General features: G+C 47.6%; 2 protein-coding genes across 2 annotated transcripts in view; one reads left to right on the top strand and one right to left on the bottom strand.

The window, feature by feature from the left end:
* Positions 1 to 207: 207 nt before the first annotated feature.
* Positions 208 to 1,787, top strand: ENH_00046000 (crooked neck-like protein 1, putative; the record flags this gene model as incomplete). Its single annotated transcript, XM_013580999.1, has 3 exons — positions 208 to 452; positions 1,072 to 1,375; positions 1,692 to 1,787. 3 exons carry the CDS (start codon positions 208 to 210, stop codon positions 1,785 to 1,787), a joined length of 645 nt encoding a protein of 214 aa, XP_013436453.1.
* Positions 1,788 to 3,136: 1,349 nt separating this feature from the next.
* ENH_00045990 (hypothetical protein) overlaps positions 3,137 to 10,364 on the bottom strand; it is a gene marked incomplete at both ends in the record, with an annotated part of 7,797 nt that continues 569 nt past the window's right edge. The window contains 5 exons of the mRNA XM_013580998.1: positions 3,137 to 3,864; positions 5,485 to 5,642; positions 6,728 to 6,904; positions 9,693 to 10,066; positions 10,325 to 10,364. The exon at positions 10,325 to 10,364 is cut by the window's right edge and continues 569 nt beyond it. Coding sequence (XP_013436452.1) covers positions 3,137 to 3,864; positions 5,485 to 5,642; positions 6,728 to 6,904; positions 9,693 to 10,066; positions 10,325 to 10,364 — 1,477 coding nt within the window. The remainder of the gene's footprint in view (positions 3,865 to 5,484; positions 5,643 to 6,727; positions 6,905 to 9,692; positions 10,067 to 10,324) is intronic.

The raw sequence follows: 10,364 nt of genomic DNA, 5'->3' as shown, positions 1-10,364 counted from the left end.
TAATCTTATTTGTAAAACAAATAATCCCATTTGTCGGAATTTCGCGCCAGTTCGGCTCCATCCTCGCCGGATCGCGCGCGTCGCGCGCCGCAGGCGGCCGAGGGTTTAGGGTTTAGGGTTTAGGGTTTAGGGTTTGCGATGGCGGAGGCGGCTGCCGCGCCCCGCAGGGGCGCCAAAAACTACCCCTTGGGGGCCAGCTGGAAACAAATGGAAGTTAAAAATAAAATGCCAGCAGCAGTTCAAATAACTGCGGAGCAGCTGCTGCGGGAAGCAGTGGACAGACAGCTGGAAGATGCAGCAGCAGCAAAGCCGCAGCAGCGGATTGTGGATGATGAAGAACTTGAGGTGTACAGACTCAACAAAAGAAAAGAATTCGAAGACTCCATTCGCAGACAAAGACACCACATCGGCACTTGGATCAAATACGCGCTTTGGGAGGCTGCCCAGCGAGAGTTCCGCAGGCAAACCCTAAACCCTAAACCCTAAACCCTAAACCCTAAACCCTAAACCCTAGACCCTAGAGGGGGGATAGGGGGCGTGGGGGGCGCCTGCAGGGCTTTCGGGACTCGGCGGGGAGACGCCAGAGGCGCAGAGGCAGAGCCAATGACTGCAAACCCTAAACCCTAAACCCTAAACCCTAAACCCTCGTGGCCTTCCCTTGAACCCCAGACCCCAACGCCGCCACTAAACCCTAAACCCTAAACCCTAGGCCTAGAACTTTAGCGACACGATTTACGCGCGAAACCTGAAACCCTAGGGCCCCAAACCCTAAACCCTAAACCCTAAACCCTAAACTTGAACACTGGACCCTCGAACTAGAGCCCGGAGCCCTGCGGCCTTCCCTACATGCGTGTGCTGGCGCGAAACCCCAAACCCTAAACCCTAAACCCCAAACCCTAAGCCCCAAGTCCTAAACCCCAAACCCGCAGCCCTAACCCCCAAACCCTAACCCCCAAACCCTAAACCCCAAGCCTCTCACGCACGCGCTGAGCCGCCAAGTTCGAAGCGCACGCGGACCCTAAACCCCAAACCCCAAACCCTAAACCCTAAACCCTAATTTGTGGTTTGCAGGGCGCGGAGCGTGTTTGAGCGGGCGCTGCTGGTGGACTACCAGAACGTGAGTTTGTGGCTCAAGTACATTGAAATGGAAAGCAGCAACAAGTTCGTGGTTAGCTGCCGCAACCTCTATAATAGGGTTTGTCAGTTGCTGCCGAGAGTGGAGCAGTTTTGGTTCAAATACGCGCACATGGAGGAGCTGCTCGGCAACTACGCAGGTCAGCAGCAGCAGCAGCAGCAGCAGCAGCAGCAGCAGCAGCAGCAGCAGCAGCAGCAGCAGCAGCAGCAGTGTGGGGTTTGCTGCAGGGGCCCGCGGGGTGTACGAACGGTGGATGGAGTGGAACCCCTCGGACAAGGGCTGGCTGGTGTACATACACTTCGAAGAGCGCTGCAAAGAACTCGAAAGGGCCCGACGCGTCTTCGAAAGGCAAACCCTAAACCCTAAACCCTAAACCCTAAACCCTAAACCCTAAACCCTTAGCCAAGCCGTAGCATCCAGCCCCGGAGCAGCTGCTCAGAAGCAGCCAGCCGACTCACGCGCAGAAAGGGCTGCTTTAGGGTCCAGGGTTTAGGGTCTAGGGTTTAGGGTTTAGGGTTTAGGGTTTAGGGTTTAGGGTTTAGGGTTTGCGGCGAAGGTACCTGAGCAACCGGCCAAGTCAAGAGTCTTTTTTGCGGTTTTGCAAATTCGAAGAAAAACACAAAAACATTCCAAGAGCTCGAGCGGGATTTGAAAAAGCTGTAAAACTTTTTATTTATTTATTTATCTATTTATTTATTTATTTATTTATTTATTTGTTTTGTTTTTTTTGTTTGTTTTGTTTATTTGTTTTGTTGTTTGTTTTGTTTGTTGTGTTTATTTTGTTTGTTTTGTTTGTTTTAGTTATTTTGTTTGTTTTGTTTATTATGTTTGTTTTACTTGTTTTGGTTATTTTGTTTGTTTTGTTTGTTTTGTTTGTTTTGTTTGTTTTGTTTGTTTTGTTTGTTTTGTTTATTTGTTTGTTTTATTTATTTTATCTATTAATATATATTATTTATTTGGTTTGTTCTGTTTATTCTGTTCTGTTTATTTCGTCTATTTTGTTTATTTCGTCTGTTTTGTCTGTTTTGTCTGTTTTACTTCATTTGTTTTTTTATTTATTTGTTTTTATTTCCTTTTTATTTCTTTTTATTTATTTCTATTTAACTTCCTTTTAATGTCTTTTGATGTCTTTTTCTTTTGATTTCTTTCCCTCTTCAGTTTCTTCTTCTTTTTAACTATTCTGTTTCTTTTATATATCATTTATTTACATATAAATATATGTATTTATTTATTTATTTATTTGTTTATTTATTATTTATTTATTATTTATTTATTATTTATTATTTATTGATTTATTTATTTATTATTTATTTATTTATTATTTATTTATTTATTATTTATTTATTATTTATTTATTTATTATTTATTATTTATTTATTTATTTATTTATTTATTATTTATTTATTATTCATTTTTGCAAACAATGCATGCAGATTGAACTGCTGCCCGAAGACATGTTGAATGAACAATTTTATTTGAAGTTCGCAGCCTTTGAAGAGCGGCAGCACGAGAGGGAAAGGTAAATAAAATAATTAAAATAAATCAAATAACGAAATAATTTAATTATATAATTGACTTTAAATAAATTAAATTAAATTAAGTTAAATTAAATATAATAATTTAATTTAATTTAAGTCAAAAATTTAAATCAGTCTCCAGTTTTTTTCAGGTGTACATACACCACAGCGGCGCATCCGCGACCTTTTCTTCCTTTCCATGCTCCCAGTTTGCCATTTATTATTTTTTATTTATCATTTATTTATTATTTATTTATTTATTTATTTATTTATTTATTTATTTATTTATTTATTTATTTATTTATTTATTTATTTGTAGAGCAAAAGCAATTTATGAGGCAGCGCTGCAGAGAGTGCCCCGAGGGCAGGCGGATGAACTTTATTCGAAATATGTGGCATTTCAGAAGCAATTCGGCGACAAGTAAACCCTAAACCCTAAACCCTAAACCCTAAACCCTAAACCCTAGGCCCTCTGCTGTGTGTTTCAAGCCCAAGTGTGTCTTCTGAACTCCTCGCCACAGTGGGCTCTGGCTGCAGTTTCAAGCTGCTGCTGCTGCGGCTGTTTTGCTGCTGCTGCGGCTGTTTTGCTGCTGCTGCGGCTGCTTTGCTGCTGCTGCTGCACATCCGCTTCCTGCTGCTGCCAGGGTTCTTTGCTGCTGCTGCGGCTGCCTGCTGCTGCTGTGGCGACTTCCTGCTGCTGTGCTGTGGCCGTTTTGCTGCTGATCCCGTGTCTCTGTTGCTGCTGTGTCTCCCCGCTGCTGCTGCCGTGCCCTGCTGCTGCTGCTGTGTCACTCGCTGCATCTGCGGCAGCCTGCTGCAGCAGCAGCTGCCGCAGCAGCAGCTGCTGCTGCACTTCCGTTGCTGCTGTGCAGCTCTCTGCCTGGGCTTCTTCCCCTTGCTGCTGCTGCTGCATTTTTGCTACACCTGTGCAGTTCTCTGCCCCAGTTTCATCCCGCTGCTGCTGCTGCTGCTGCTGCTGCTGCTGCATTCCGGCCGTTCCTGCGCAGTCCCGTACCTCCCCTTCTGCCGCTGCTGCTGCTGCTGCTGCTGCTGCTGCTGCTGTTGCATTTCGGCTGTTCCCGCGCTGCTCCCTACCTCCCCTGTTGCTGCTGCTGCTGAATTCCGGCGGTTCCTGCGCTGCTCGCCACCTCCCCCTGCTGCTGCCGCCGCTGCTGCTGCTGCTGCTGCTGCTGCTGCTGCTGCAGGGAGGGGCTGGAGGAAACAGTGCTGTCGAAGCGGCGTTTCGTGTACGAAGAGGCTTTGCACGAAAATCCGTGCAACTACGACGGGTGGATTGATTATTTAAGATTAGAAGAAGCAGCAGGAGATGTGGAAAGAACTCGAAATGTTTACGAGCGGGCGGTGGCCAACACCCCCCCCGTGCTGCAGAAGCGGTACTGGACGCGGTGGGTTCAAAACCGGAAAAACTCCGAGAAATTCGCTTTTTTTGCCCCTTTTTTACTCTTTTTTACTCCTTTTTATTCCTTTTTATTCTTTTTTATTCTTTTTTATTCTTTTTTTCCTTTTTTGGCTTTTTTTCCGCTTTTTTTCCGCCGTTTTCGCCTGCTTTCCGCGCCCGGGGCCTCCCCCCACCTAAGCTGCTGCTGCTGCTGCTGCTGCTGCGCAGCAGCAGCAGCAGCAGCTTTCAGATCCTGGATTTCGATTTGTCTTTTTGTTTTGTTTGTTTTGAACTTTTCTTTTTGTTTTGTTTGTTTTGGTTTTTTAAAATTGTTTCTTTGTTTCAATTTAGGAATTCTTTCTTTCTTTGAATTTGTAAATTGCTTTTTCATTTGCAAGTGCACTTCTGCTGCTCTTTTTCAGTTCCTGAATTCACCAATTTGCTGCATTTTCAAATGCGGCTTTTTCGATTTAATTTCGAATTTTTAAATTTATTTGCAGCTTTTTGAATTTTAATTTTTTTTGTTAATTTATTTGCAGCTTTTTGAACTTCAAATTATGTTTCTTTTTTGATGATTTATTTGCAGCTCTTTGAATTTCAAATATGTATCTTTTGGATGATTTATTTGCAGCTTTTTGAATTTCAAATTATGTTTCTTTTTTGTTAATTTATTTGCAGCTTTTTGAATTTCAAATTATGTTTCTTTTTTGATGATTTATTTGCAGCTGTTTGAATTTCAAATTATGTTTCTTTTTTGGTAATTTATTTGCAGCTTTTTGAATTTCAAATTATGTTTCTTTTTCTCCAGCATTTTGAACTTTGGAGTTTGCTGCTTTTTCGCAACTTCGAAGTTCTGAATTCATGAATTTGCCTTTCCGTTGCATTTCGTTTGAATTCTGACATTCTAATGCGCTGTTTTATGAATAATTATTTGTAAATTAATATTTAAATGTAATATCTTTTCCATTTTAATTAATTTAATTCATTTTTTCCTTCATTTGGACCTATTTAGAGTTGTGAACTGACGCGCTTTCAAGTTCTTGCTCTGGCACTTGCTGCAGCTTTCCGTGTTCTTTCGAACTTTAAACTTTGCTTTTCTTTTTTCTGAAATTATTTCAATTCCGAAATTCCCATTCTTTTTTTTATTTCCAATTCTGCGAACTTTTTGCATTTTGAATTTGTCTTTTCAGCTGCAGCTTTTTGAATTCTGTTTGCCGAGTTTGCCGTTTTTGGAATTCTTTCCAATCCTTTCTTCTCCGTTTGCTGCTTCAATTGCAGATCTTTTCAATTTATTTTAAAAGCAATTTGCTGCTTTATTTGCATTTCTTTGGAGCTTTTGTCCCGCGAGTTCTTTGCTGCTGCTGCAGCTTTTTCGAATATTGAATTCCCATCTTTGCTTCCTTATTTGCGGCTTCTTTGAGTTCTCTTCTGACAACTTTGCTGCTTCATTTGCAATTGTTTTGTCTTTCCTTCGTGTTTTTGCTGCTCCGCTTCGATAGGTCGCTGCTGCTGCTGCTGCTGCTTCTGCTGCTGCTGCTGCTGCTGCTGCTTCTGCTGCTGCTGCTGCTGCTGCCAGATCCGGCAGCTGAATCTGGACAGGGCCCGCAAGATCTTCGGAGCAGCAATTGCCAAATGCGGCAAAGAGAAAATCTTCCAGGCCTACGCCCAACTCGAACTTCGCCTCGGCAACATCGACAGGTGTCGCCAAATCCACGCCAAGTTCATCGAGACTTACCCCCTCAACCCCAAGGTACTTGGCTAGCTAGCTAGCTAGCTAGCTAGCTAGCTGGCTAGCTGGCTGGCTGGCTAGCTAGCTAGCTAGCTGGCTAGCTGGCTGGCTAGCTGGTTGGCTGGCTAGCTAGCTAGCTGGCTAGCTAGCTGGCTGGCTAGCTGGCTAGCCAGTTAGCTAGCTCGATAGCCAGATAGGTAGCTAGCTGCCTGGGTAGCTGGGCGGCTGACTAGCTAGCCAGCTAGCTAGATAGCTAGCTAGCTAGATGGCTGGGTGGCTTACTGGCTCGATAGCTAGATGCATTGCAGGCTAACTAGCTAGATGTGTAGCTAGCTGAGTGGCTAGACATGGAGGTAGATACATAGTTAGCTAGCTAGCTAGTTGCCTCGCTAGGTAGAAATATAGCTAGCTAGTTGTCTAGCTAGCTAGCTAGCTAGCTAGCTAGCTAGACAGATATGTAGACATGCAGCTGACTTGCTGGCCACCACATAGCTAGCCAGCTAGCCAGCCAGCTAGCTAGCTAGCTAGCTAGCTAGCTAGCTTTTTTCTGTGCAGGCGTGGATCCAAATGATAGAACTGGAGGTGCTGGCGGAGGAGACGGAGAGGGCCAGAGCCATTTGCGAAATCGCCGTTTCCATGGAGCAAATGGAAATGCCCGAACTGGTGCGCAGGCGAGGGTTTAGGGTTTAGGGTTTAGGGTTTAGGGTTTGGGGTTTAGGGTTGTTTAGGGTTTAGGGTTTAGGGTTTGGGGTTTAGGGTTGTTTAGGGTTTAGGGTTTAGGGTTTGGGGTTTAGGGTTGTTTAGGGCTGAGGTTTGGGGTTTGGGGTTTGGGTTTAGGGTTTGGGGTTAGGTTTAGGGCGTGGGGTTTAGGGCTTGGGGTTTGGGGTTTAGGGTTTGGGGTTTAGGGTTTAGGGTTTAGGGTTTAGGGTTTAGGGTTTAGGGTTTACGGCGGTTGGCTGTTCCGTGTCGCGAGTCGTCCATTATCGTGGCTGCCCTCTGCGCCCCTCCCTTCCCGCCTGCACTCCTCCTCCTCCGCCGCCGCCGCTGCCGCTGCTGCTGCTGCTGCTGCTGCTGCTGCTGCTGCTGCTGCTGCTGCTGCAGGTAATAAACAGAGGGCTAGAAGTCTGCAAGGCAAATGGGTGGGACGAAGACCGAGCGGCGCTGCTGGAGGTGAGCCAAGAAGCAGCAAATTGGCAAAAGATTGTTTGGAAGAAATTGCTGCTGCTGCTGCTGCTGCTGCTGCTGCTGCTGCTGCAGCAGGAGGGTTGGTGCAGCCCAGGACACACTGGGGGTTTCGCAGCAGCAAGCTGAGGGCCTAGCTAGGGTTTTCGGGGGACGGTTTAGGCTTGGAGCTGAGGGTTTGTCCAGGGTCTAGGGTTTAGGGTTTAGAGCCTAGGGTTTAGGGTTTAGGGTTTAGGGCCGTCGGCCTGTTTGCTGCGGCTGCGGCCTCGCGCCGGCGAAGCCCCCCGCCCGCTGCAGCAGCACAAACTGAACTGCAGCAGCTGGAACTCCGCTGCTGCTGCTGCTGCTGCTGCTGCTGCTGCTGCTGCTGCTGCAGCACTGGCTGGCGCTGGAGCGGGAGGGGGGGGAGGCTGCTGCTATTCAGCGGGTGTTTCGGCTGCTTCCGAAGAAAATAAAAAAAAGAAAAACTCAAAAAAATGCAAACGGAGTTGAAGAAGTGACAGAAAGTTTGACTTTTGTGTTTCCCGACGACGAGGGTTCTGCAGCGGTGAGGTGGACGTACACCCCAATTTCGCGGAGCTTTTCTTTTTGTTTCTTCCGTTTATTCACAAGTTGCTTTTTAAACACTTTTCAGCTTCCTCCTGCTGCTGCTGCGGCTCTTGCTGCTGCTGCTGCTGCTGCTGCTGCAGCTCCTTGTGACTGTTGCTGCTGCTGCTGCAGTGCTAGTGCGGCTAGTGCCGTTCGTGTTGTGGCTGCTGCTGCTGGTGCGAGCGACTTTTGCTGCTGCTGCTGCTGCTTAGTATTTGCTGCTGCTGCTGCTGCTGCAGTGCTGCGAAGCCTTTGAGGCCATTTGGGCAGCAGGCGCAGCTGCTGCTGCTGCTGAATGTTTCTGTTTGCAGTGCAGCTGTGGGATTTATATATATTTTTATGTGTTTATTTTTAAATTCATAAAATCTATATTTATATACATTATATAATATATAATATATATTATATATTATATATTATATATTATATATTATATATTATATATTATATATTATGTATATAATATATATATATAATATATATATATATATATATATATATATATATATATATATATATATATATATATATATATGTAGTGCTTGTGTTTGTATGCATGCACATTGAACACAAGCATAACTATATACATATATATGCTGCAAAAGTAATAAGATATAAATAAATAAATTAAAAATAAATAAAAGTAGCAAAAGATAAATAAAGAATACTACACGAAGTTGAAGTTTGTAGAGAGCATGCACTTAATGTGAGCAAAAAACATTTCTGATGGGCTTTTTTGGATTTGAATGTTTTCAACTTGTGGGTTTCGGGTGTATGTACACCCCGCTGCTGTACGCAGAACTTGAAGATTTTGCAGGCGGCGAAAATGTGGAAGAAAAGACAGCTGGCTGCTCAGGCTCAGTAGCCCTGAGAGGAGCTTCGCAAGCATCTTGCTGCAGCAGCAGCAGCAGCAGCAGCTGCTGCTGCTGCTGCTGCTGCTGCTGGTGCTGCAGTGGCTGCAGCAGCTGCTGCTGCCTCGCGGCTTGTTTGCAGTGCAGCGGCAAAGCCGCAACAAAGGCCGAGGGAAGCTCAGTGAATTATGCAGCTACTAAGTTGTTGCTAGTTTGTCTTAGTATTTAATTGGAGTTTTAGAAAGGGGAGGCAGCTGGGGGCCCGCGGGCAGCTAGCCACGTGGCTAGCTAGCTAGCCACGGCGAACAGCTAGCTGCAGCTAGCTAGCCAGCCAGCCAGCCAGCCGCAGGCGCGGCAGCCCCTCAGCGCTAATTGCTGCTGCCAATCTGCGTAGGGGTAGTGTAGTTGCTGCGGGGCGAAGCAGCAGCAGCAAGAGTGCTGCTGCAGCAGCAAGAGGGAGCGGGGGCGATGCAGCAGCGCGGGTCCGCAGCAGAGCGGCGGGCGGCTGGCCGTTCAGAAAGTGGAAAGCGGGGGCAATTGGGGCCCCGGAGCGTTTTTAGAAGTAGTGAGGCCTTTGAATAATTGCAAAAGAGCTAAATGTAGTTTATTTCGTGAAAAGTAGCGCTAAAAATGCACAAGACCCGGCGGCGGGCTAGTCCGGGTGCGTGAGCCAGCGCCTAACCGGGGAGGGAAAGCAGCGCGCCGGCGGCGTTTTCCGGGATTATTTGGAGTCGTTGGCAAGAGAAAAGTGAATTTCGTTGCAAAAATGCAATAAAAAAGGGGCTTTATCGGGGAGTTTCCCGAGGATCGCAGGGGGTGGCCTGCGGGAGCGGCGCTGAGCAGCGCCGCAACTGGGATGCAGATAACGGCGCAGGGCTGGGTCTGCAGTGTATTGACAGCTCCCTCGCGCGACGGACACTTTAAACTCTTTCAACAGTTCTCAAAACAATTCCAATTGGCAAAAAGTGGGCGGCGAGCTGTGCCGCTTGCGAGGTGCCTGTACACCCGAATCCAACTTGGCGGAAAGATCGCTGCCCGTGTGGGGGAGAAGTTAGTTAAGTTGCAGGTAAAGCGTTGAATTTGAATCGGGTTTATTTTGTTTTAATATTTTCTCCGCGAGGTTCTTTTCCGGAGCTAAGAAAGCCCGCGAGTGCAGGTTACTTCTTGGCAAGGCATGCAAAATCGGCCCGAGGTGGCTGTGGCGCTGCGGCGAGGCGATCCGTGGGTGTCCTTCCAAAATATGAATTTGTCCTTTCTTTGCTTCGCTTTTTCTTTTGTCCTTTTCCCAAACCTGGGCTGAACAGAGGCCAGGCGCTGCAGCAGCAGCCGCAGCACTTCGCGGCTAGCTCGATGCTCCTCCCGCTGTTCCCTCTCGGACTTCGACAGATTCCCGTTCGCGGGGCTCTCTAGAGTTTCTGGAGAAGACAGCCGAAGTCCGCGAGCCCGAGGGCCCCCGTGGCTGTTTGCTGCTGCGGAGCTGCTGCTGGGCGTGCCAGTGGCGGCGCAGCAGCAGCGCAGCAGCAGCAGCAGCAGCAGCAGCAGCGCCGCCGCCGCCGCAGCAGCAGCAGCAGCGCCCGCCGCCCCCGCTGCCGTCTCCGCGCAGAATTCATGAGCCAGCGCCCAGCAGCAACTCAGGCTCTGCCCAGGTAGCCCGAGCAGCTCTATCTGGAGAAGACACCGCAGCAGATGCCTAAACGCTGCAGCAGCACTGCAGCAGCAACAGCAGCAGCCCGCAGCTTCTTTGCTGCTTGCCCTTTCTGAAGCATGCAGCGGGGGGCCAGCCAGGAGCCCCTGCCCACCGCCAGCCACCCCGCCCCGCGGCCCCAGCAGCAGAGCAGCAGCAGCGGCTGCTGCTGCTGCCGCGGCCCCAGCAGCAGCAGCAGCAGCAGCAGCAGCAGCAGCAGCAGCTATGCAGCAGCTGACCATCGCAGACAAGGATGGCGACGCCGCCTTTCTCCTGCCA

The sequence above is a fragment of the Eimeria necatrix genome, genomic scaffold, assembly GCF_000499385.1.
Source record: "Eimeria necatrix Houghton genomic scaffold, Enh_scaff349, whole genome shotgun sequence".
Taxonomy (NCBI): Eukaryota; Apicomplexa; class Conoidasida; order Eucoccidiorida; family Eimeriidae; genus Eimeria; species Eimeria necatrix.
Note: the sequence above shows the minus strand (reverse complement) of the source record. Positions and strands in the feature narration are given on the sequence as shown.